This window comes from Poecilia reticulata, chromosome 15 (genome assembly GCF_904066995.2).
Source record: "Poecilia reticulata chromosome 15, P_reticulata-male-v2, whole genome shotgun sequence".
Taxonomy (NCBI): domain Eukaryota; kingdom Metazoa; phylum Chordata; class Actinopteri; order Cyprinodontiformes; family Poeciliidae; genus Poecilia; species Poecilia reticulata.
This window is the reverse complement of record NC_088844.1, coordinates 29,630,025-29,655,825: the sequence shown is the minus strand read 5'-3', so window position 1 is coordinate 29,655,825 and position 25,801 is coordinate 29,630,025. Positions and strand designations below refer to the sequence as shown.

At 47.8% G+C, this 25,801-nt stretch overlaps 1 protein-coding gene across 7 annotated transcripts; it reads left to right on the top strand.

The window, feature by feature from the left end:
• The first annotated feature begins 979 nt into the window (after positions 1 to 979).
• kif20ba (kinesin family member 20Ba) lies at positions 980 to 25,705 on the top strand. 7 transcript variants are annotated; one of them, XM_081616285.1, is made up of 34 exons: positions 980 to 1,122; positions 1,611 to 1,713; positions 1,855 to 1,944; positions 2,018 to 2,140; positions 2,503 to 2,641; positions 2,719 to 2,909; positions 3,222 to 3,273; positions 3,689 to 3,931; positions 4,006 to 4,117; positions 4,193 to 4,264; positions 4,331 to 4,477; positions 5,499 to 5,661; positions 5,946 to 6,188; positions 6,281 to 6,420; positions 6,498 to 6,618; positions 6,701 to 6,812; positions 6,905 to 7,062; positions 7,807 to 8,958; positions 9,031 to 9,869; positions 9,946 to 10,084; positions 10,748 to 10,870; positions 10,957 to 11,005; positions 11,593 to 11,718; positions 11,844 to 11,956; positions 12,036 to 12,191; positions 12,260 to 12,427; positions 13,490 to 13,603; positions 14,033 to 14,119; positions 14,745 to 14,954; positions 19,221 to 19,262; positions 23,522 to 23,596; positions 23,679 to 23,778; positions 24,190 to 24,347; positions 25,565 to 25,705. In XM_081616285.1, the coding sequence occupies exons 2-34, from the start codon at positions 1,615 to 1,617 to the stop codon at positions 25,643 to 25,645; spliced, it is 5,937 nt and encodes a 1,978-aa protein (XP_081472411.1). In that variant the 5' UTR covers positions 980 to 1,122; positions 1,611 to 1,614; the 3' UTR covers positions 25,646 to 25,705. The 7 variants fall into 7 exon arrangements, with proteins under 7 accessions (XP_081472411.1, XP_081472408.1, XP_081472409.1 ...); XM_081616282.1 differs by having other exon boundaries at positions 7,807 to 9,186; positions 9,217 to 9,869; XM_081616283.1 differs by having other exon boundaries at positions 3,725 to 3,931; positions 7,807 to 9,869.
• The last annotated feature ends 96 nt before the right edge of the window (positions 25,706 to 25,801 follow it).

The following is a 25,801-nucleotide window of genomic DNA, read 5'->3' as shown; positions in this document are numbered from 1 at the left end:
AGGATCTCTGGGACTCTCATCTATCCACCACGATACGGTGGCAGCACAGGGAGGGGGAACATAAAACCACAAACTGGTGTTGACCCATCTGGATAGAGGCCTCAAGGTGGCGCTCTGGTGTTAGACCATCCATCCATTTTCTTTCACCCTTGTCCCTTAGAGGGTCAGGAGGTGCTGGTGCCTCTCCAGCTAGAGTACCAGGCGAGAGGCGGGGTCACCTGGACAGGTCGCCAGTCTGTCACAGGGCAACACAGAGACACACAACCATGCACACACACACTCACACCTAGGGGCAATTTGGAGAGGCCAATTAACCTGACAGTCATGTTTTTGGACTGTGGGAGGAAACCGGAGTACCTGGAGAAAACCCACCATGCACAGGGAGAACATGGAGACTCCATGCAGAAAGACTGGGGCCGGGAATTGAACCCAGAACCTTCTTGCTGCAAGGCAACAGCTCTACCAACTGCACCACTGTGCAGCCCTGGTGTTAGACCAAGGATGGTAAAGGAAGACCTGACAGTATTAACTGATGTAAAATGGATGCCTTTAATCAGCTTGGTTCTGTTGGGTTCTTTCAACATTTCTTTACCGGCTCACATTGTGTAATCTGGATTGGGTTTTCTGTTATTTATTTTGTCAACAAAAGAAAAGAATAATGTATTTTGTATGACTATAACTTATTGAAAGTCATTTTGTATTCTTGAAGATGAAAATCACTTTTTACCTTTCATACTTAAGTACATTTTAAAACTTTTTTAAGCAGTTCAGCCTGTTTTTACTTTTACTTTTACTAGAATATTTGCTCATACAAGAGTCTCTACTTCTACTTAAGTAGAGAATGTGAATAGTTTTGACACCTCTGCTTAAAATTACTGCCTTCCTGTCTGTTTGTTGCTTTCCGGTGAGTAAGTTCGCATTCCGAGCTCATATATGGTTCATGAACGCCACACAGCTACGGCGCATGCGCAGCTTTTGTTTCGCCCTGATTGGACTCTTTCAAACGCAGACCCGCGACTGTTTATTGTGATTTAGCTCGACGCCAGTTAGCATGTCAATTTAAAAGGAAGAAAACGTATTATTTTTGGTTGTGTGTAAATGCTCTGAATGTAAAGCTGCTATGTGAGTACTTTTTCTGTTCTGGGCGTAGTTGTAATATGGAAGCTGGGTTGTTTTTTTCTTTAAATTTACCGAACTTTAGCAAAGTTTTAGCCGTGTCCAGCTAGCCATGATAGCCGTTGACAGGTGACAGCGTTTCATGTCGTCAGGGGGAAAAAAAAAACAAAAACAAATTTAGGTTAAATTTTTGAAAGATAACAAACATGAAAACAATTGTTTGACGGGATGTTGTATTATATTTTGAGCGCAGGCATTGTTATCTAGCATTGAAACGTAGAAGGGATTTTCCCTCTGTTTATCGATAAGCTTCCGGTTTTCTTCGAGAAAAAAAAGAAAACAAGAAATTCTGGTCAGTTTTTAACATCATGGAGGCAGTGGGCTCTTCTCCATATATCCTGCCCTGATTTGTCAGTTCGATGAAACCTTTCATTTAATTGCCATGAAGAAGTTTCTGCCTTTAGATAATTTGGATGTTTTTTGTGTCTCCGTAGAAAAATGACTGACTCCTGCCTGAACCAGACTGACCTACAAAGACTCGCTGAAGATGGGAAAAGTAAACTCTCAGCAGAGTTCATCCCCTCAGCAGATTTACCGGTCAGACCCAGCTGTTTGGTGGTTAACAGAAGTTATTTCAAAGTATTGAATCTCAACATGCCACCTGTTGGGATCTGCCTTCTTTGGCCTGCTGTGCTTTCTGTTTGTAACTGTTTTATTTTGTTTTGTTTTGTTCTGCAGCATTCCTGCGTGGAGGATAAAGAACACCTGCAGGTTTACCTCAGAATCCGACCCTTTACCTCATCAGAAAGAGGCAACGGAGAGTCACAGGTAGAAACGCTTCTGATTAATCTGGAAGACGGCCTGCAGCAGATCACATGGTTCATATTTGTTTTTGTTGCAGGACTGTGTTGCCTTAGAAACCCCTGATACGGTTCTCCTGAAGCCTCCCAGTTTGTCCCTTTTGGCCCGGCTCAGCAGTGATAAATCCCTTCCTCAGACCGGCCAGCGCTTCCAGTTCTCCAGGGTGAGACTTTGACTGGGCCATAAACAGGACGTCCATCTGATTGTTGTTAAATGGAGCCACGATTAGTTTAATGTGTTTCTCTACATATGTTATTGTACATACGTTATTGTTTGTTATGCGTAAAAAGACATATCTTTATTATATTTTCCACGTATTTAGGTTGCAACTTTCTCAGCTGTGTAATGCCTGCTGGGCCGACGATGCGTTTAGGTCATAGTGAATTCAAACAAAACAAAACGTAAACAACATATCTGTGTGACAGTGTTAACTTTTAAACGAATAAAAACGTATCGGCTTTTAGTGTTTTTACTGAATGTTTCTCAGATGAAATGTGTTCTTGCTAATGGAGGATTGATTTAAAGGTTTACGGCCCGGAAACGACACAAAGTGAGCTGTTTGAAGGCACCGTCAAAGATCTGGTCAAAGATGTCCTGGAAGGAGAAAACTCTCTGGTTTTCACCTACGGAGTCACCAACTCCGGGAAGACCTTCACGTTCCTCGGTACAGCAACCCGCAGTGTGGAAGCTGCCTGTAGGCGGCGCTCAGAGCTGACTGTGCTGCTGTTTGTGCCGCTGAAGGTCCCGACTCTGAAGCTGAAGCTGGAATCCTGCCCCGGGCACTGCGCCTCATCTTCAGCAGCATCGGTGACGACGTGTTCCAGGGCCTGAGCGTCAAGCCGCACCGCTGCAGGGAGTTCCTGGCTCTCAGCCGCCAGCAGCAGGCCGACGAGGCGCAGTTCAAGAACAGCCTGCTCAAACAACTCAGAGAGGTGAGCGGCTCCTCCTGGACCCGGACGGGCCCGACACCAGCTGAACTGACCCAGTTACCATGTCAACAACACATTTCCTTGGCATAAATTTCTATGTTTTTAGGCAGATATTTCTGTGAGAAATTCAAATGAGTATTGTTAAAACTGAATTCATACTCAGGAGTTCAGACTGAGTTACCATGGTGACAGAATCAGGATCAGTAAGGTTCACTTTTAAGAGGAAAGCTCGACTTTCTGCTGAGCGTTGCTAGGAAACCTGTTGACCTCTGGAGGTCACCTGATGCTAGATGTAATCCGTTTGTTTCTGTTCAGAATGAGAAGAGCAGCAGCCTGCAGAACACGACCAACCAGACCTGGTTTGGAGGTGAGTCTGATATCAACCAGCAGCTTTTCTCATTATTTTACTGATTAAAGCTGCAGTAGGCAACTTTTATAAAAATGTGTTTTACATACGTGTTGAAACTGTCACTATGTCCTGACAGAATAACATGAGACAGATAATTAAACTCGTCCCATTGGTCCTACTGCCATCTGCAGAAATACACGCTACAATCAGAGATCAGAGCCAGCCTATACACCAGAATGATTGACAGCGTTAAGACCCTCCCCCTGGCTCTAATTGGTTGTTTTTGACCAAGCGATGTATTTCTGCAGATGGCCGAGGAGATTAGATTTCATTTGATCAAATTAACTGTTTTACATTTTACTGTCGGGACATAAAAATAATTTTTTTGTGAATGTTTGGAGCTGTAGCTTTAAGCCAGCGTGTTTCTCTGCAGCTGTCTGTAGGGTTTTAGAAGGTCTGTTGTCTGCAGGCTCCACGGCGCCGCGGCCCAGTACTGCAGCCCAAGACAGAATCATCCTGGACGTCAAACCCAACACCAAGTTCTCCGTCTGGGTCTCCTTCTGTGAGATCTACAACGAGAACATCCACGACCTCCTGGAGGTGGCGCCGAGCGGGGTGCCGCGCAGGCCGGCGCTGCGGCTGGCGCAGGACGCCAACAGCAACGCCTACGTCAAAGGTCGGGGCGCTGAGCTGCAGCTGAAAGGTTTCTGATGTCGGACAGGAAGTGACTGATGGCTGCTGTGTGTCCAGATCTGCGCTGGGTCCAGGTGAGCAGCGCTGAGGAGGCGTTCAGAGTGGTGAAGCTGGGCCGGAGGAACCAGAGCTTCTCCTCCACCCGCCTCAACCAGCTCTCCAGCAGGAGGTGAGCAGCGCCGCCGTTGTTCCTCACGCCCAGCTGCTTCCTGCTGCTCTCTAACCGCCGACTGTCTGCTTCCAGTCACAGCATCTTCTCCATCCGGATTCTGAGCGTAGAGGACGGCGACCCGCCCAGAGTCCAGACCATCAGCGAGTGAGTGGAGGGGAACCTCACCCGGTCCAGCGTGTGCAGGTTAAACATGGCCGCTCTGCCCTGCAGGTTGTGTCTGTGTGACCTGGCCGGCTCCGAGCGATGCGCCAAGACTCAGAACAAAGGAGAGCGCCTGAAGGAGGCAGGAAACATCAACGCCTCGCTGCTCATCCTGGGGAAGTGCATCAAAGCTCTGCGCTACAACCAGCAGGCCAAGTGAGTCGCCTCCAGGTCCAGTTCCCCCCGCTGGTTCTGACCCGCTCACAGGAAAAGAAGTTAAAGCCTTAAAATGTCTGAAATTCATCTGCAAGTACTATTTGGCCTTAAATATGTTGTCCAGGTCAATTTATCCTCATGTTATAGTTTTTTAAATTTCAATTTGTTTTACATAAAAAAAATTTAGAATGCAAACAATTAGCTGAATTATGATTGTCGATGTTTAGATTAAAATTAGTTAATAATAATAATAATAATAATAATAATAATATCTGCTTGGACCTTCTGTCAGTGTTGTAGTACTTCCTCCATCCAGCAGAGGGCGCAGCTGGTCGTCTTAAACTGAGCCAGTTGATACAGAAACAAAGATGGCGGAGTCATACCAGTTCAAACAGAGTGTGGGATTAAAAAAATGCATTTTATCCAGTTTTGTTTTGAAATATAAAAACTTAACACACTTCTTTTTATTTACTACAGCGATCCCTCGTTTTCCGCGGGTTTGCGTTCCGAAAATAACCCGCGATCAGTGAAATCCGCGAAGTTACCTTTAGTTTTTATAATTATTACACAGCATAATTAAATACTCTTCATTGAAACCAAAGAACAAAGCCTGTTTTCAGGTCAGTGGATGTGCGTGTTCATCAATCGGGCCTTAATGTGATCCGGAGTCGTGTCATTAAAGCGTCTCCTCCAACCTGCCCCCAGAGATTCACAGCTGGATCTACGGCAGAGCGATGGATCTCGTCAACTGAACCTCTGGTCGGGTTTTGCGCTGATTCTGGCTAGTTTTTTCCAGCAGGCATTCAAAGTTTTCAGCTTTCATCTCCTGACGGGCCAATCAGCACGCAGAACACAATGCACTGTGAAAAAAAAACTGCACAAAAAGATGCGCGAAACCGCGAAAGGTGGACCGCGTTATAGCGAGGGATCACTGTATATTTTTAAAAATGATTGCGATACAGGTCTTAAAGTTTGGGTTGAGTCCTGTTTCCACCAGCATCCTGTCGTCTCCTGCCTCCAGGCTGCTGCAGCACATCCCCTTCAGGGAGAGCAAGCTCACACACTACCTGCAGGGCTTCTTCTGCGGCCGGGGCAAAGCCTGCATGATCGTCAACATCAACCAGTGCGCCTCCATGTACGACGAGACCCTCAACGTCCTCAAGTTCTCCGCCGTGGCCCAGAAGGTCCGTACAGTCCTCCTCACTGTCCCTGCAGAGGGTTAAATGCTTCTGACTGAGGAGGAGTGGTGCTGTGGGCTCCCCCTGCCCTCCAGCACAGGCAGGAATCATCACCATGGCAACCATGCACTTATTATATTAATATTTTTTTTAATTAAAAATTTGTTGGTTCTGCACCGTTTTTTAGCCAGATGGTCCAGAGCCATTTCTTCTCCAGAGCTGCAGGTTACAGACGGCTGTCGTGAACGTCGGGTGTCACTGATGGAGGTTTGTTGTTCCCGCGGTTCCAGGTGGTCGTCCTGATCTCCAGGCCGCTCCCTGCCATCCCGTCCTGCAGCGACGCCGCCTCCTCCAGAGCCTCAGGGCGGAGGAGCGCCGGCTGGGAGACCAGCCTGGAGGACGTTCCGGAGGACGAGGAGGAAGAGGACGACGAGGAGGACGAGGAGGAAGAAGACAGTGTCATGGAGGACACTACGGATCAGACGACCGACGAAGGAGAAGAGAAAGTCGTCATCAGCAAAGTGATGCATGAGGTAGGATGGGCACAGAACCAAACTGACTGGGTTTCGTAGAAGCGTCCCCTGCTGCTGTTACAGCGTCTTCTCTGTCCCTGGTGTCCCTGTAGCAGCAGGTGGCGCTGTTGAGGCAGCTGCAGGTCCAGCTGAAGACGGAGCGCTCGGAGAACCTGCTGCTGGAGGCCCGGGTCAGAGAGGAGATCAGCCGCGAGTTCTCAGAGCTGTTCTCCGACATGCAGAAGGACTACGAGTGAGACGCTGCTTCCCTCCTCTGCTCCAAACTGGTTTAGAACCAGAACCACTAACTGGTGTCTGTGTGTGCGTCAGTGAGCGCCTGGTCAGGGAGAGGGAGATCCTGGAGGAGCGAGCTGAACGGAGGCTGGAGATCTTCAAGAACCTGACCAGGAACATGTCCTCAGCTGGCTGCAGCTCGGATCCAGTCACCATGGTAACGCCCTCTGACCACGGGACGCGCACTGGCTGGGCCTGCGGCCAGATCGCTGACGTTTTTCATGCGTTTTTCCTCTCAGGACAGACTTCTGAGCTGTCAGGCCTCTGAGCTGCCAGGAGCGTCTCACTTCAGCCTCGGATCCGGACCGACTGAAAAGAAACCTGAAGACGATCAGAACCACGAGCACAGAGGTACCAACGACACCTGAAGGCACCAGGAGGAAACGGCCCAGAAGACACTGGAAATGAATACCGTTGTTCTGTTTCTTTGTTTTCCCGCGAAGCTGATGAAGCAGAGGAAAAGAAATGGCTTCTTCTTCAGCTCCAGGAAAAGTCAGTGCAGGTGGCCCAGATGGAGCAGCAGCTGGAGGACCTGCAGAAGAAGACAGAGCTGGGCTCGCAGAACGGCTCCGACCGAGGCAAAGATGAAGATCAGCTGCAGGTAAGAAACACCTGGAGGAAGACTGAACTCAGGTGCCATTTCAAGAAGCATTTGAAGGGAATTTTCTGATATTTTTTGATTCTTCCCTCCAGAGGGACACTGCTGTTCTCTAGTACTGCAGCACTGTAGAAGAAATGCATACTGCCACCTGCACTATTAAATAAATGTCCTCAAAAATGTCAAAATTCGCAAGGAAAAATAAAGATGGAACCAATGAGAACTATTTAGACTATTTATCTCCAAATGAAATGATTTGGTTGGTTAGTTGAGCTTTAATCTTCGTCGTTTTCTCCCATCAGGCCTTGTGCTGTAACTGGGCTGGTGATCAGAGCTAACTGCTCTCTCGGCTAAATGCACAGTTGTGATGCCTAAACCTCAGGGGTTTTTTGGCAGGAATAAAATGAGAATCCAGGGGGACCAATAACAGGTTCCTGAGGAACACCAGAGCTGAGCTGTTCCACTCGGCAACGATTCAGAGTTCTGCCTTAAGACTCCATGAAAATCTCCAGTCTGTCAGAAAGAACCCAGAAAACATTATTTTACGCTCCTGCATCTTTACAGAGTTTTATAGATCAACAACAGGTTTCCATGACGATCCCACGTGCAGATGTTTAGTCCGTCCTGCTGATGCGTCTCCGTGAAGACCTTCAGTCTCTTCTTCATGTGATGGCGGCACCGCGTGTCCAGCAGCATCAGTGTTTTCATTTAAATGTCTTCAGAAATGATGAGTTCTTCTCCTTTCAGGAAGCTCGGGCTGAGCTTCAGAAGGAGCAGAAGAGGAGAGAGGAGCTGATGGCTGCGCTGGAGTACCAGACTCTGGGGAAGGAGGAGGCGCTGGCCTCCCTCCAGGAGGAGCGCAGAGCCAGGGAGGAGGTGCAGTCTGCTCTGGAGGAGAGCCGGCGGCAGCAGCAGGAGCTCCGAGTGGCGGAGCAGGTGGAGGTGCAGACGGCGGTCCACCTGCAGCCTGCTGTGGAGGAGCTGGAGGAGAAGTCCAGGAAGATCCTGGATCAGTCCTACCAAATCCATGTCCTCACAGAGGAGCTGCAGCAGCTGCACACGCCTGCTTTGTCTTCCTCTGACGGCGTCGACATCCAGCTGAGGGAGGAAGTCTCTGAGCTCAGCAAGAGGCTGGAGGAGGAGAAGAAGAGCAGCGAGACGATGCAGAGACTCATCCAGCAGCTGGAGGAGGAGAGGAAACAGAGGGAGGCTGCAGTAGAGCAGCAGGTCAGAGAGCTGCAGAGGAAGCTGGAGGAGCAGGAAGAACTCCGAGTCCAGCTGGAAACCCAACGGGAAGCGTCCAATCAGGAAGCAGAGCAGCTGCAGCTGAAGCTCAGACTGCAGCAGGAAGCAGCAGAGAAACTGAGAGACGACCTGAGAGAAGCTGAGCTCCACAGCAACACCGTCTCATCCAGCGCTGAAGACCTGGACAGGGTGAACTCTGACCTCCAGAGGGAGATCACGTCCCTGAGGGAAGAGGCTTCCTCTGAGATGGAGCAGACAAGACGAGAGAAGGACAGGCAGCTGGAGGAGAAGCTGGCTGAGACGGAGAGGAGGTCTGCTGAGAGAGAAGCAGAGCTGCAGGAGAATCTGGATCAGTCGGAGCAACAGGTCACGACCCTGCTGGAGAAACTGCAAGAAGCAGAGCAAAAGGTCGCGACCCTGCAGGATGCAGCGCAGCAGGTCGCAACCCTGCAGGAGAATCTGCAGGACTCAGAGCGAAAGGTTGCAACCCTGCAGGAAGCAGAGCGGCAGGTCGCGACCCTGCAGGAGAAACTGCAGGAAACAGAGCAACAGGTCGCGACCCTGCAGGAAGCGGAGCGAAAGGTCGCAACCTTGCAGGAGAAGCTGCAGGAAACAGAGCAACAGGTCACGACCCTGCAGGAAGCAGCTCAGCAGGTCGCGACCCTGCAGGAAGCGGAGCAAAAGGTCACGACCTTGCAGGAGAAGCTGCAGGAAACGGAGCAACAGGTCGCGACCCTGCAGGAGAAACTTCAGGAGTCACAACAACAGGCCGTAACGCTGCAAAAAAAATGGCAGGAAGCAGAGCAGCAGGTCGTGACCCTGCAGGAAGCGGAGCAAAAGGTCGCGACCTTGCAGGAGAAGCTTCAGGAAACGGAGCAACAGGTCGCGACCCTGCAGGAAGCGGAGCAAAAGGTCGCGACCTTGCAGGAGAAGCTTCAGGAAACAGAGCAACAAGTTTCGACCCTGCAGGAAGCTGAGCGAAAGGTCGCGACCTTGCAGGAGAAGCTTCAGGAAACGGAGCAACAGGTCGCGACCTTGCAGGAGAAGCTTCAGGAAACAGAGCAACAGGTCGTGACCCTGCAGGAAGCCGAGCGAAAGGTCGCGACCCTGCAGGAGAAGCTGCAGGAAACAGAGCAACAGGTCGTGACCCTGCAGGAAGCCGAGCGAAAGGTCGCGACCTTGCAGAAGAAGCTTCAGGAAACCAAGCAACAGGTTGTGACCCTGCAGGAAGCCGAGCGAAAGGTCGCGACCTTGCAGGAGAAGCTGCAGGAAACAGAGCAACAGGTCGTGACCCTGCAGGAAGCCGAGCGAAAGGTCGCGACCTTGCAGGAGAAGCTTCAGGAAACCAAGCAACAGGTCGTGACCCTGCAGGAAGCCGAGCGAAAGGTCGCGACCTTGCAGGAGAAGCTGCAGGAAGCAGAGCGACGGGAGAAGGAGGAGAACCTTGCTGTCCAGGAAGTGAGGAGGAAGGAGGTGGAGCGGCGGCAGGAGCTGCTGGCTGTGGCTCATGAGGCCTTAGCTGAGAAGGATGCTGAGCTGGAGAAGAAAGCCGGGGAGATCAGCAGGTAACGACGAAGATGAAGCCGCTTCTTCATCACTTCCTGAACCTCCTTCCTGATGTCTCTGGTGTCTCTGTCCCAGGCTGAAGCTGGAGGCTCAGGAGGAGACGCAGCAGGTGAAGAGCCTCCGCCTGGAGCTTCAGAGGAAGGAGGACGACTCGTCAGACCTCAGAGAGAAGCTGGCCGACTACAGGAAGCAGGTCCAGCAAGTCCAGAAGGAGGTCCGTATCAGAACACTGGGGGATACGGGCTCAACACATCCAGCCGGGTTTTAAACGAGGCCGGATTACATTAGAATATCTTAATCTGGAGCACGTGGTTTGTTTTCAGGGTGTCTGCGCATTTTTAAAACGTCTTAAATTCATGGATCTAAAATGCACGAGGCCTTAAAACGTCTTAAATACACAAACAATGCAAGTCGGGTTTAAATACTTCAATCATGGGTTTTATATTTTGTCGTGGCTTGGCGGTTTCATCTCAGTGAATGTAGGCAGCAGCTGGAGTTTCAGGAAGACTTCATTGCTTTCTGTAGCTCCATGCGGTTCAGGCTGCTGCCACCTTCCTGCTACACCTTTGCTAGCTCACTTTTTTCCGTCTCATGGGCGAGCGCAAATTTCTAACCTATTTGGACAACGTTGGTCTTCACCCTTCGCTCACTTCTGTTACCAACTCATTTGATGCTCTGGCTCAGAAAACGGTCTGCGTTGCTGCTGTTGGCGCCAATCTAAGAGCAGCATTTGGTGCGACACAAACTGACGTCAGGAGGTTTAGTGGATTTTAAACACAGCAGTGTGGCAACATTCTGACCTACTGGAGCTCATAAGGGTCTTAAAAACTCTGAAATGTGATTTAGTGAAACCTGCAGAAACTGGTCTTGGTTTCAGGTGTCGGCCATGAGAGCAGAGGAGACGACCCTGAAGCAGAAGCTTTCTGACATGGACAAAACCAGGAAGCAGCTGCAGTCGGACCTGAGCAGCAGAGACAGAACCATCCAGCAGCTCAGAGCCGTAAAACAACCCTGATGTTTCCAGCTGTGTCTGATTCCTCCCAGTCTGCTGGATCCTAACGGCTCCTCATGTTTCTGTCCTTCCAGGAGCAGCAGGACTCTAAGGCGTCCCAGCTCTACCAGGAGGCCTGTAAAGGTAGAGACCTGCTCTGGGATGATGAGTCTCCATCAGGCTGCTTAAATATCCCCCCACTTCAGTCGTTCTGATGCATAATTCTGAGCTTTTTGCACATTTTTCACCATTTTCGTCATTTTTTTCCTTCTATATGTAGATTTTGAAAGAAGTTTGAAGAAAAAATGTTACAAAATTATAAACTATATTAAGTAGCTCCACAAAATCAGGGATTTTTAAACAAAAAAAATCACTTTTAACAGTGTCGCTGTCTGCAGGTGTTTCTGTCTGCAGCCATTTTAATGTGTTTAAAATGTAAACGTTGAGGTTGGGGGCGTGGCCAGCAGCAGCTTATTTGCATAAAAGTGACAGAACACTAAAGCAGCTCATTCTGGAAGAACCTCAAACAGAACAGAGGCGGTGAAATCTCATGATCTGAGAATGATCTTATACGAAACACGTAACATGTTTACAGCCCTAACCTGTACTTATTCAGGGAAGCATGACAGGTCTCCTTAAAATAAACGTGAAGCCATCCAGGGCCAGAGTCCAGCCGAGTCCTCCCTCAGGTTGTTGCTCCCTCAGCCATGTTCCTGTCTGCTCCTCTGCAGAGCTGCAGGCCAAGCAGCAGGTGATGGAGGACATGCGGCTGGCGCTGACTGAGCAGGAGGAGACGCAGCAGCAGATGGAGCAGGTCCTGGACGACAAGATGCGTCTGCTGCAGGAGCTCTCTGCAGGTGAAACACCTGGATAAGAACCAGTCAACACCTTCACTCCGTCATTCAGCACCAGAAACTTCAGATCTGTCCACATAAACTGATGATTTTACTGACAGACTGATGTGACAAGTTGGTTGTTTCAGAGGTGGAGAAGCTGAAGGGGAAGCTGCTGGAGCAGAGCGGCGGGTCCGGCCGACCTTCAGACGACCTCGGGCTGGCCAGAGACGAAGCTTCCCGAGCCCAGCAGAGCTTAAAGGTAGAAGCTGCAGAACTGGAGTCTGTCTGGATGAGGAACGTTGGACACGTGGACAGATGGACGTCTGCTTCTCCTGCAGGTGTTGACGGAGAAACAGCAGGCTGAACGCAGGAAGTGGCAGGAGGAGAAGCTGTCTCTGATTGGCCAGGCCAAAGAGGCGGAGGACAAGAGGAACCAGGAGATGAGGAAGTTTGCAGAGGACCGAGAGCGCTACTGTCGCCAGCAGAGCCTCCTGGTAAGAGCCGGACGGTGAAACGTCTGCAGCTCCACATGTTTTTCCAACACGTCTCCGTCTGCTCCCAGGAGTCCAGGCTGGAGGAGAAGGAGGCGGCCATGGAGAGCTGGAGGGCGGAGCGGGACACGCTGGTCGCTGCTCTGGAGGTGCAGCTGCAGAAGCTGCTGGCCAGCCAGGCGGACAAAGACAAGATCATCAAGGAGCTGCAGCAGCAGAGCCCAGCGTCACCAGCAGGGGTCAGTGCAGCGCCACACTTACCGATAAATCAGACAGGCTGTCCCATCAGACGTTATTAATGATCCAACATGATCGGGTTTGGTGAAAGAAGGATTAAATCAGGAATCTGAACTGAAAGGTTTCATACTTCATCCTCTGCTCTCCGTCTGTCTGACTGGAAGCAGAGTGAAGAAAAATGAAGGTCTGAGGATTATAGTTATAGAGGATTATAGAATAACCAGCTAAATAAAAGTAATTAAGTTGGGACTAAATTATTGGACTGGGATGTTTATGACTGAGGACAGGAAACCAGCATCTTAATGGGAGAATAAAAAGATACAAACTAACACATTTTGAAATGTTTGAACAATGTTAAAGTCGATTGTTAGCATGAGGCTAAAAATTAGCCTGGGCAGCTCAATAACAAAGCTACAAACATTAGCATTTAAAAACAAAACAAAAACAGATCAATGAGTCAACAGAACCAAGTTATTAAGAACATTTATCAAAACTCAACGTCAGTCACATTTCAGAGCAACAAATAGTTTTATAAACCAAGTTTTTGTAGATGCTGTTATTGAGTTGATTAACAGCAACTCAGAGCTGAATATGGAAACTTTTAAATCAGGTTTTCATCAAGTTGAGAGATTCACCAGCCAAACGGCTCCAACCAGAGCAGGAAGTGTCTGCAGGACCAGTTCACCAGCTCATGTGTGTGTTACACACACCTGGAGCTCCACAGCTAATAACTAGCATACAGCTAACCAGAACAATCGGATGGATTCTGTTCTGGACGGGCAGACGGCTGACGTGTTCTGGACTCTGGGCTTGGACTCTATGATGATAAACTGCTGTTTTAGTCGACTCGTTTTTTCATATTGTGGAGCAACGCGTGTCTAATTAGGACAATATTTCTTCCCTGATAACGAGATGACAGCTGAGCTTCAGCTTTGGGAATAATTCCAACATTTTAGTCGTTTAGTTAGTGGATTTGTTTCCATTTGCCTCAGGAGTTTAATGGTGCCTGGAGAGGCTCCTGTAGTTCAGTGGATCTGATATGTGTGTGTGTGTGTGTGTTGCAGGCTAATGGTTGCCGCCGTTCTCTCAGAGTGGCAGAGCTGCAGGCGGCTCTAGCGGAGAAGGAAGCAGAGATTGTGCAGCTGAAGGAAAACAACCAGGGAATCGCAGCAGAGCAGGTCAGAACCGTCGGAGTTTATCTGACAAACAGGAGAGTTCTGACGTTTCACAGGAAAAATGAACCAGTTTAAAATACCAAAGCATTTAAACTGCTGCAGAAGCACTCGTATAGTTTATAAGCTGTAAATACGTAGAGCCTCTTCAGGATCTGACATGTTCCCCACACTTTAAATGAAGATGTGAAAAATGCTCAGATATTAGTGAATATTTCTGGAGACGGATGAAACGTTTAGGTTTTCACTGCAACGTTTCCCACGTCTTCCTGGAAGAAAACACTTCAGATCTTCTTTTATCTGGATGTTTCCTTATAAAGTTGGGTCGAATCACATTTTTAAATCCTTGCATTAAGTCCAGATGATTTACATATAATATATTGTGTTGATTTTAGGTGATTAATGTAGAATAATGTGTTTTTTTTTCCCCTTCAGAGTGAGAGTTCTGCTCTGGCTAAGAAAGCAAAGGCTGAACCTCTGCAGCCTGAGAGGAGGGAGACCAGATCGTCCGCCAGCAGTCGGGTAAGTCCAGTTCACACTGCACGATTTTCAACACCTGACAAAAAAAATCACAGGCATAGCGGATTCAAACGGGTTCGATCGGGTTCAGTCGTGCAGTGTGTCCAGCCACACGAACCGATTCCTCTCACCGACATTCAGATTCCAGACGGAAAGTCCTGTAAAAACCAGCTATATCCATCAAATTCCTTGTTTTTTCTCTGGGTACTCCTTGCATGAAATGTTGAATATGCATTCATGTTGTTCGGTTGTCCATGTCAGCTGTTTGGGATTCTCCTCCCTGCTTTCTGATTGGCTACCGGTCACATTCAACAGGCTGGGAAAACCCCACACTGCAGCGATAAACTGGCCAAGACAATCCAACATGTTGAGTATGACCGACGTTAGATGGGAGCGGTCCGCCGTTCTACCGACTGGACCCGATCAGTCGCAACACAGAAACACGCTGCAGGATGATCGGCTACGATTATCGCAAGCGCCAATCTTAGAATGTCGGCGTCATAAGAGGAAAATCGGGGCAAAGGATCGTGTAGTATGAACCGGGTGTAGGAGAGGAGGAGAAGGGCCTAGTCAAAGCGTCAGGGCCTCTTTGGTGCAGCAGCTGAGTTCAGTGTTGCTGTTTCCCCAGGGTTCGTCCGGCTTCCCCTCGGTGCTGGAGTCCTCCGAGGTTTCCACGGAAACGGGCCGGACGAGCCGCTTCCCCCGGCCGGAGCTGGAGATCTCGTTCAGCCCGCTGCAGCCCGACCGCCTGGCGCTGCGGCGGCAGGGCGACGACAGCGCCGTCACCGTCAAGATCAACCGGACCGGACGCAAGAGGAAGAGCAGCGAGATGGAGAAGGTAGGAGGATTCAGACTGAACTCACCTGGAGGTTTACCTGAGAGAGAGCAGGAGGAGTACAGTCCAACTGTCGCTTAGTAAAACTATAAAACACGATTCTAACTAAGAACGGACCCAACGGGCTCGGCAGCAGATGGAAGCCCGATGGAAACCTGCTGCTGCTCGAAACAAACAGTTTGCTGTTTGTAGCATTTCATCCAGATAATCTGTCGCAGCATCAGCGGTTGGTGAGGAGATTCTGGTTTTAGTTTTTTCGTACTCAATCAGAAAAACTCTGGAAAAAAAACTCCTCAAGTCTTATATTCCTGTATTTAAATTGAGACCTCAAAATGTCCTGTAGTATACGTCGGAGAGCTGGCTAGGCTATTTCCGTCTGCTGTGTGTCACTGGTTTCCTGGGTGGCGTTGCTCTTCTCCGCTGGTTCGCGCCATCCGGACGGGAACCAGACCAGAGTCTGAAGTTTAGGAACATCCGTCTGCAGAGCGGAGGAAGAAGCTTGAAAAGACGGATCTGTTCATCGGTCCAGACCATGTGCCTGATCCCTGCTCAGGTGAAGGAAGTGTTGCTTTCCTTTCCATCTGCTGGATCACCATGGAAACCTGGAGGTCTGTCTGTCCTGCTGAGAGCAGTCCGTCTTCTCGGCGCTAGCGATGGCTCCTCTGAGGCCCAGATCGGCTCCTCCTCAATGTTTCCTCCGGTAAAACCAACAGCCAGCTTGAGGTCATCGGCTATAATCATGTTGGGTCAAAGAGCCAGAACGTTTCTGGTTGTCTTTTGGAAACATACAGCAGTTTTTACCATGTGGATTCAGATCATAACCAGTCAGAAACATGAAATATTCTTTATGAAAAGTCCAGTTATAGTGGAGGAATTTTACTGTCCACCTTTCAGATCAGATATTATTGTTCATAATGCTTTCTGCTGCATTCTGTAGATGGTCAACCCCCAGGCCATGTGGAGGTCGACCTCTGACTCCTGAGGAAAAAGCATTTAAAAGGTTTTTTCTCAGCTCCTGCTGCAGAGGGTTTGTTGTTTGGCAGAGACGGCGAGACGTCCCAGCTCCCATATTTAACTGGGAGCGAGTCAGACCCGCCCTCAGTGGAGCGGGGTGATGCATGGGTCGCCCCGGTGACCCCACGTGACCTCCCACCTCATCCTGCTGTGGATGCATCACCACTGGGCTTCTGTGCTCCTCCTGCAGATGAAGATGGAGGTCTGTGTCGGATCCCAGGGATTTGAAACTAAACGACTCGTTCAGGTTCAGGTTTTCTGAATCTGGACTCCAAGCTGAGCTTCAGAACTGTCTGAATGTTTCTATTTCAGACCCACAGCTTCACATTAAGCTGCTGCTCTCCATTGTTTGGAGCCTCTCAGCTAATTAAAGTTATTCAGCTGCTTTAAAGGAAACTTAAAACTGTAGATTAACATAAAAACCATCAGAAGGATCCAATTTACTGCTTGGCAAACCGGAGCAGCTGGCTGGGAATATCAAGGTAGTATCTGAAATGGAAAACTAATCTCTGTTCAATAATAATAGCTCAAGTTCATTTTAATATTTAAACCCCCTAGAGATGGCAAATGCAGGAAAAAAAGCTGCTTCTTCTTTGTGCTTTACAGCAAATAAAGTAACAAGAGCATCAATAAATATTCTGTATGAATATTTGAGTCCTGGAACGAGGAATATGACCAGAACAGACTTCACTGTAATAATGTTTAGATATTTTATTTATATTTTCAGCAGTTCAGCAGCTGAAGTAAACTCCTTTTTTTTTAGAATTGTTACAGCAATAATAGTTTATAGTCATTTAAAAAGTAAGACTGGGAGCAGAATAAAACTGACCAGTTGGTAAAATTATTTAAATCAAGTACAAAAGCTAAGGACACCTGAACTACTTCAGTCAGAAGCTTCTGCAGAGCTACTGTAACACTGACTGCTACAGCGTTGGAGGAGTCAGCAATGATCTGCCTGATGTTTTTACTGCAGCGCTGGTTTACTGTGATTTATTTAACAAATACCCAAACATCTGAGCATTAAAACATGCTGAAGGATAAATTCTCCTTCTTGTTTGTCTGGCCTTTAACGGCTTTGCTCACATTTAAAAAGCCTAAAAGGCAAATAAATTATTCAACATAAACCTGAAGGTTTGGAAGGAATGGATGAGTTTGTGCCTCCAGTGATGAGCCGGTAATCCCAGCTCTAAGGACTCTGCTCATGTCCTTCAGATCAGATTTCCCAGGAAATACACCTGGAGAAATAAAAATTTAGATTCATTAGCTGGATGAATGAGTTTATCGTTAGAAACGTTCTGATACTGAGACAGAGTTCTCCCCGGACGTTCCACTGGAAAGTCACTTTTACTTTGAAACCTGCCATCCCAACCCATGCTGGTTCAGTCTCTGGTTCAGTGGTTCAGTTGCTGGTTCAGTCTGTGTTTCTATGGTTCAGTCTCTGGTTCAGTGGTTCAGTTGCTGGTTCAGTCTGTGTTTCTATGGTTCAATCTCTGGTTCAGTGGTTCAGTCGCTGGTTCAGTGGTTCAGTCGCTGGTTCAGTGGTTCAGTCGCTGGTTCAGTGGTTCAGTCGCTGGTTCAGTGGTTCAGTCGCTGGTTCAGTGGTTCAGTCTCTGGTTCAGTGGTTCAGTCTGTGTTTCTATGGTTCAATCTCTGGTTCAGTGGTTCAGTCGCTGGTTCAGTCTCTGGTTCAGTGGTTCAGTCGCTGGTTCAGTGGTTCAGTCGCTGGTTCAGTGGTTCAGTCGCTGGTTCAGTGGTTCAGTCGCTGGTTCAGTGGTTCAGTCGCTGGTTCAGTGGTTCAGTCTGTGTTTCTATGGTTCAATCTCTGGTTCAGTGGTTCAGTCGCTGGTTCAGTCTCTGGTTCAGTGGTTCAGTCGCTGATTCAGTGGTTCAATCTGTGTTTCTATGGTTCAGTCTCTGGTTCTGTGGTTCAGTCTGTGTTTCTATGGTTCAGTCTCTGGTTCTGTGGTTCAGTCTCTGGTTCTGTGGTTCAGTCTCTGGTTCAGTGGTTCAGTCGCTGGTTCAGTGGTTCAGTCGCTGATTCAGTGGTTCAGTCGCTGGTTCAGTCTCTGGTTCAGTGGTTCAATCTGTGTTTCTATGGTTCAGTCTCTGGTTCTGTGGTTCAGTCTTTGGTTCTGTGGTTCAGTCTCTGGTTCAGTGGTTCAGTCAATTGTTCAGTCTCTGGTTCTGTGGTTCAGTCTCTGGTTCAGTGGTTCAGTCAATAGTTCAGTCTCTGGTTCTGTGGTTCAGTCTCTGGTTCAGTGGTTCAGTCAATAGTTCAGTCTCTGGTTCAGTCAATTGTTCAGTCTCTGGTTCAGTCAATTGTTCAGTCTCTGGTTCTGTGGTTCAGTCTCTGGTTCAGTGGTTCAGTCAATTGTTCAGTCTCTGGTTCTGTGGTTCAGTCTCTGGTTCAGTGGTTCAGTCAATAGTTCAGTCTCTGGTTCAGTCAATTGTTCAGTCTCTGGTTCAGTCAATTGTTCAGTCTCTGGTTCTGTGGTTCAGTTTCTGGTTCAGTGGTTCAGTCTCTGGTTCAGTCTGTGTTTCTCTGGTTCAGTGGTTCAGTCGCTGGTTCAGTGGTTCAGTCAATAGTTCAGTCTCTGGTTCTGTGGTTCAGTTTCTGGTTCAGTCTCTGGTTCAGTCTGTGGTTCTTCCAGCGCCATCCTGGCCCATCTTCCCCCAGCTGTGCAGACTGACGGCAGGTTTCCTCCAGATTAATGGGACAGAACTTCATGGACCCTCAGCAGGTCACAGAGGGACCAGAGCTGGACAAGCAGCCTGAAACTCTTCCTGGTCCTCTGAGCGTTGCACCTGAAATGCACATTTGCATTTCTATTTTTGTTCCCAACGTTGAGCTGAAACCAGCCATCTGTTTGCTTACTGACTCTGTTCTCAGATCTTTATTTATAGAGGTGAAACTTGTTAGTTATCATGTAAAGTCCATGTTTCTCCTGCCAAAAGAGTCCAAAAACAACCACTGTGTGAGACTTTGAGATGAACTTTAATGTTTTAAGCTGTTGTGTTCAGCTCTTTACCCAACAGCACTGTAACCTTCAGTTCTGGACCAGTCAAAGTTTTTGTCTGTCCAACAGGCTCTTCAGAAAGTTTCTGCTCATGTTTTCGTCTTTTGTCTTCAGTTATTAGTTTTTACTGCATTAGATGAAAAATACCCGGTTTATAAGTTAGTCAGCTACTGTTAAACTGCAAAAGTTCACATCAAATTAAAGCTGCTTTTTAACCAAATTCTTGTTTTTGTTTAAGTCTCACATTTTCAGGAGGACTAAGAGACGAACAGCACGAAAGGTACCGTTTGCTTTCCCTCCTTAGAACCGTGTTTCCATCCAGAACCCACAGAACCATTTCACTTCGCATCAACATCCGCCATGTTAGGTTTCCATGGTTCCCATCAACATCCGCCGTGTTGGGTTTCCATGGTTCCCATCAACATCCGCCGTGTTGGGTTTCCATGGTTCCCATCAACATCCGCCGTGTTGGGTTTCCATGGTTCCCATCAACATCCGCCGTGTTGGGTTTCCATGGTTCCCATCAACATCCGCCGTGTTGGGTTTCCATGGTTCCCATCAACATCCGCCATGTTGGGTTTCCATGGTTCCCATCGACATCCGCCGTGTTGGGTTTCCATGGTTCCCATCAACATCCGCCGTGTTGGGTTTCCATGGTTCCCATCAACATCCGCCGTGTTGGGTTTCCATGGTTCCCATCAACATCCGCCGTGTTGGGTTTCCATGGTTCCCATCAACATCCGCCATGTTGGGTTTCCATGGTTCCCATCGACATCCGCCATGTTGGGTTTCCATGGTTCCCATCGACATCCGCCATGTTGGGTTTCCATGGTTCCCATCGACATCCGCCATGTTGGGTTTCCATGGTTCCCATCGACATCCGCCATGTTGGGTTTCCATGGTTCCCATCGACATCCGCCATGTTGGGTTTCCATGGTTCCCGTCTTCATCCGCCATGTTGGGTTTCCATGGTTCCCGTCTTCATCCGCCATCTCCTCCTGACCTGCTCATCATCATTCATTTAGTTTAAAGATAAATTAACATTTTTCTGTGATTCCGTAAAATAAAACATGAAATCTAGAATAAGGTAAAAGCTTTTGGACGCAGTGATCAGGTTCAGGGGGCCGGTGTTGAATCTGTCTGGTTCTTTGGTTCTTGCATTTCAAAAATAAGATGACAAAAAATGTATAATTAGATTTTTTTTGTTTTAAAATTAAATTAGAGAAAACAATTTCAAGACTGAAAATAGGCTACGAACTCCAGGCGCTTTACATTTTCACACACCTCACCGTGAGCTGATGATCTCACTGGGAACAAACTCTTCTTCTGTGGTGACTCCCGTCCTGCCACACATCAGGTTGAACATCATAGTGTGACTTTTACAAAAATCTAAGAGACCAAAGTGGACCGGTCCACTTTGGTCTCTTAGGCTGAACAGAAGTGGATAAACGATCGTATTAATGAACCCGATCTGAAATGAGACGCGCTGTGTCTCTGCATTAGGATCTGTGGATGTTCTGACTCCAGCTCTGACTCCAGGTCATTTATCTTCTAAAGCCGTCTAAATCAACCGATTAATTTGCGTGTAATTGCTGCCTGTCGGAGGAGAAGCTGTAATTTGCGGCTGACATGGTTGAGCGGGTTCTTATCAGGACGGATCCGACTGGTTCAGGTTTCCTTTAGACATGAAGATAAACTGCCTCATCCAGCCCTGCTCACCTCCAGCACTTGTCTCTCTGTAATGATGCTGCTCCCTCCCAGGCAGAGGACCGTCCATCCGTCCGTCTCCTAACGGTTTATTGACAAAGCTTTTACTTTTAGGAGCGGCATCCCTGCTGCTGTCCCAGAAAATCTTTACATCAGCTTCCGGCAGAAATGTTTTCTCTCTCTTCTGGTTCAAAAGGCTGTGATTATTGATATAAATGATAAGTGTGGCTTTGTAAAAGGAGCGTAAATCTGTCTGTAGGACTTCACCGTGTTAAAGGACCTTCATTCTGCTCCAGGTCGTCTTTACTAGATCAGGCCGACGACGAGAACATTAACTCTGACTCTGGATTTACTCTGCTTAAATCTGGCTGGAAAGTTAAATGAAGCAGGAATCTTCACAGATGTACACATGACAAAAATTTTAAATGAAATGACAGAAATGTGCAGGCTGGATGACCTGAAGGCTCCGGTTGGAGTTTGTAGCTTTAACCACGCAGAGACACGAAGGACGAAGAGTTCATGAAGTTGAACTTTGACCTTCTGTGACCCTGAAATGTAATCTCTTTACTTTGGTCTTCTAGCTTTTGGTAAAAGTTCCTGTCAAAAAGGTTTTGAGGAAGAGGAAACGGTACATTTGCGTCCTGAAGTTACTGGTGACGCCCGAGTTGCTGCTTTTAGTCGCCATGTTTCTCATTTTACTGGCAGGAAGTTCTCCTCTGCCTGAACAGAACCAAAGAGCCAAAATGTTCCTAAACAGACGTCGGTAAGAACCGTCACTGATGAGCCAACGGTACAGCGACCTGTCGAGTCCAAAACCACGGAAACCAGACCTTTGGTTCCTGGGAAGATTGGGGAAGATAACTGCTACTTCAGCAGAGTAGGTCCAGTTGGGGCCAGCGGTTCTGTCGGGTCCAGTTGGTCCGGTCCGGTCTCACCCAGTCCTGTAGCTGAAGTAGCAGCAGGTATCTGTCGTTTTGTGTAGGCGAACATCTCCAGCGAGTTTTCTTCTTCAGTCTAAAGTCTTAAATATAACCAGACAGATTGTCACCATGGTAACCATGAAAACTGATCACCGTTCCTCTGGACCGGCTCAGTTAGAGATGATGAAGCTGGTCAGACAGAATCGACCTTCAGGTTCTGATGGGATCACATGGGATCCAGAACAGGAAATAAATCAACCCCAGACAAATTTCACCGTCTCTAGATCACATCTGTTCCTCTGTTTCTCTTCATTCACTCATCCCTCTCTCTTCCTTCTCTCCATCTCTCTTCCTTCTCCATCCCTCTCCTCATTCTCTCCATCACACTCTCTTCCTTCTCTCCATCTCTCTTCCTTCTCCATCCCTCTCCTCATTCTCTCCATCACACTCTCTTCCTTCTCTATCCCTCTCCTCATTCTCTCCCTTCCTTCTCCATCCCTCACTTCCTTTCTTTCCCTCCTCGTTCTCTGGTTCTGCTCCATCCTCTCCATTGTGTTTACTGACTCCATGCCATCCAATCCCAGCTTATCTCCGCTCCTCATCATCTCTCATCCCTCCGCCTCCACAACGTTAACGCCTGCTCCGCCTCTCTCACACACACACACACACACACTCTCACACACAGGCGCTGTGTGAGTGTGCCTCACACACACTCACACAGTGTGTGAGACACACAGCGCCTCACACACTCGGCTCCTCTCTGCTGCCCCACTCCTCCGCTCTCGCTCTGATTATCTCTAAAACCATCCAGTGAGTCATTGATGACTCCACAGGTCGTGACCTTTGTTCCCCCTGATTCCCCGCCCACTCCTCTCCCCCAACCAATCAGCCAATTCGCAGGTCGGCCTCGTCTGCTGCGGCTGCTTGTGATTCACGTTTCTTTGATTTGATAATGTGGCAAAACTCTGCAGGGAAGCAGAAGATTTGATCCCGACTGATCCACTGAGGCTTTAAACTGCTGTAACTTTACAATCCTTTAAAACTCCTTCAGCAGAGAATAAATCTAGAGTTTGGGTAAAATATGAGCCAGCAGCAATAAAACTGTCTGATTTCTCCTTCACATTCCTTCTTTGTTTCCACCAATCAGGCTTTTATTTGATGATTTACTGTTTTCTCTAGACTCTGAGATGCTGATTGCAATTTTCTCTGTAAAAACTGTAATATAACAAATTTAATTTAAATGTAGTTTTGCTTCAGCAGAGGATTGAAAATGACCAGTCAGCTGATGTAGCTAAATAATTCACAGTTTCCAGTTTGAGCTGCGGACGACGAATCTGAATCAACAGAGACCTGATCATTGATTGATTGATCGGACATTAATACATGTTTTCCTCTTTCCTGCTAAAACAGTTTTATTTCTGAAAATTCTCAAATATGATGAAAGGTTGACAATAATGAACATCTTTAGATTATGAACAGTTACAGTTTTACAGTTTAAATAATCCAACTGAATCACGCTGCAGTAAACATGCCAAGAAGTGGAGAGCAGACGATGCGTTCGATGGCCGTTTGGGATGTGAAGACTGGACCGGACATGTTTGGTGTGTTTAAGCCGAGTGTCTGGATCTGAAATGCGTTGAACCTGGTTGGGTTTGTGCTTGGCGCTGACGGCAGGTTCTCCTCCAGGCTCAGTGGAAGCCAAACACTCGTGTCTGAGTTTGTGATTCCAGCTCCTCCGCCTGGCCTCTAACGATAAATTACAGCTTGTTTCTCCTCTTAAATGACGTGTGATTTCACCGCGGCTGCTCCGCACTGTGTTGAATTAGAACCGCCTCCATCTGCTCCAACCTGTCATTATGAAACATGTTGTTTTTCGCTCCTTGTTAAAGATGAGTCATGTCTGGGTTTTCAGGAGGAAGTGGAGACGGAGAACCGGAGGAACACCAGAACCAAACTCGCACCGAAGCTGAGCCCGCAGACAGAGGAGGTACCACCCAGAACCAAACGGTCACTGTTAAACTGGACGCTGTGAGACAAACTGCTGACCGCCTTTACCTCCCTGTGGCCAGAGCGCTACCTCCCAGGTCGGCCTCCGCGGCAGGAAGGACGGCACGCTGCAGAAGATCGGAGACTTCCTGCAGAGGTCCCCGACCGTGCTGGGCTCTGGAGGTCAGAAACACACGACCTTTCAGCCAGAGCAGGGAGCCTGACCTCACCAGAACTAAACACAATTCAACCACAGAGTGAATGGGTGAATGGTGGGCCTGGGCCTGGAGGCTGAACTGGCCTGGTACCAGTAGAGTCCCACTGAGTCAAACATCTTCTGGGTCCTGCTAAAGGCCTGACTGGTGTCGCACTGGGCTTTAACCTCTCATTTAACTGGGAAACGTTAACCAGCCAGAGTTTTACCTGCTTGGAGTAAATGATGTGATCTGGTGACAAAAACCTGAGTATCAGAGCTCGGAAACTTTTACTCTCTGTCTCAGAATGAGGTCTTGTTCTGCCCAAGCCTCGGATCTTTGTGCTGCTGTTTGTTCATGCTGATCAAATCCCTGAAAGCATCCTGATGTGTTGCTGCAGCCAAGAAGATGATGAGCCTGGTCAGCAGCCGTGTGGATGCCCAGGCAGCCTCTTCCTCCTCTTCCTCCTGCTCCCCCCTCCGTTTGACGGCCAAGAGGAGCAGAAAGAAACTCTACAGGCCTGAAATCTCCTGCCCCATGGAAATGCCCCCCCACCCGGTGAGTGGAGCCGCGGGGCTGCGGCTCATATCTTCATCTGATTTATTAATGCTCTGAATGCTGGGAAATGAGATGTTGGGGTTGTTTTTCATCTTTATCCCGTGTTGATAACCTCACAGTAAATCTGGATATGCAGGTTTGTTTGCCTTATGGAGAAAATGAATGTTTTTATTTGTTCACTTCTCAGTGGAGCATTTGGTGTCACTACATTAAAACTACCATTTTCTATTGAAAGAATATTTTAATTATGCTGCATATTTTTTAAAGGCCTTGTTCTGCACTCAGGTCGTATGTTTTTCATATTTCCCATCAGCCACTTGGATTTCAAGACGGCAGACATTTTTGAGCCTTTTGAACCAATTATTGCCATAAAATGTTAGGCATTTATATGACCTGGATAAACTTTGTCACATCGCTTGTTTTCATGCAACTTCAAAGTAAAACCCAACAGGAAACTGAACGATTCAGGAATCTCACCAGTTGTGAACTGGAAGGATATTTAGCTGTGAAACGGACTGAGAGACTTTATTTGGTGGTTCAGCGTTGACTTCTGCTAACGTTGCTCAGCTGTCCCGTCTGCTTATTTTTTACGTTTAGCATTAACTTAATTTTTATATTTAGTGGCTTGGCATCAGCTTCTGGTTACATCTGTGTGTTTAACGCTGGCGCAGCTAAGATTGTTGCTTGTTGAATGAGTGGTTAGTGACCCAAACCTTTGGTTAGCTGTGTCGACCACTGGCAACAACTGCTGCCGGTTTCAGCATAAACATTTAATCCAACACAACTATAGTGGCCATTTTGAAAACCGCCAACCAGAAAAGTCAAACACAAGATGAAGAAAATATGATTTTTACAGTTCAAAAGATGTGGGCTCTGATTTGACACCAAGCATATTCATGTTCTTGGTGAGTTTATTGCAAAAGTTTATATTCCATGACGACAATGGTGGCCATCTTGAAAAATAAATGTAAAAAAATCAGTGAATATCATTTCTATGAGTTCTCTTCATGTTTTCTTTTGTGTTAACTATTGTTAGATTTAGTGCAAAGGTAATTTCACCTTGGTGACCCTAGTGGCCATCTTGAATTCATAAGTGGCTAACATTTATTTTTTTTTAATTAACGCCTGTTCCTGGTTTTGTTGGTTACCTGCTCTGCTACGCCCCCCCTGCTACGCCCGCCCTCCTCTGCCATGTTTTCTCCTGTCTGTGTTTTCAGATTATTAACCAGGAGACGAAGGACGGCGACGGCGGCCAACAGATCAAGCTGCGCCTCCGCTCCAGAGTGGCTAAATGCTAACGCCGTGTCCAGTTAGCTTTCATATTACTGTCTTAATGAAGCCGCTTATGATCGAGCATATCTTTCTGTCTGAGACGCTTTTATTTAACCTTTAGGCTGAAGGTCAGCCGGAGGATTAGCAGTAATCTGGTTACCACTAAAACCCTCCTGCAGCAT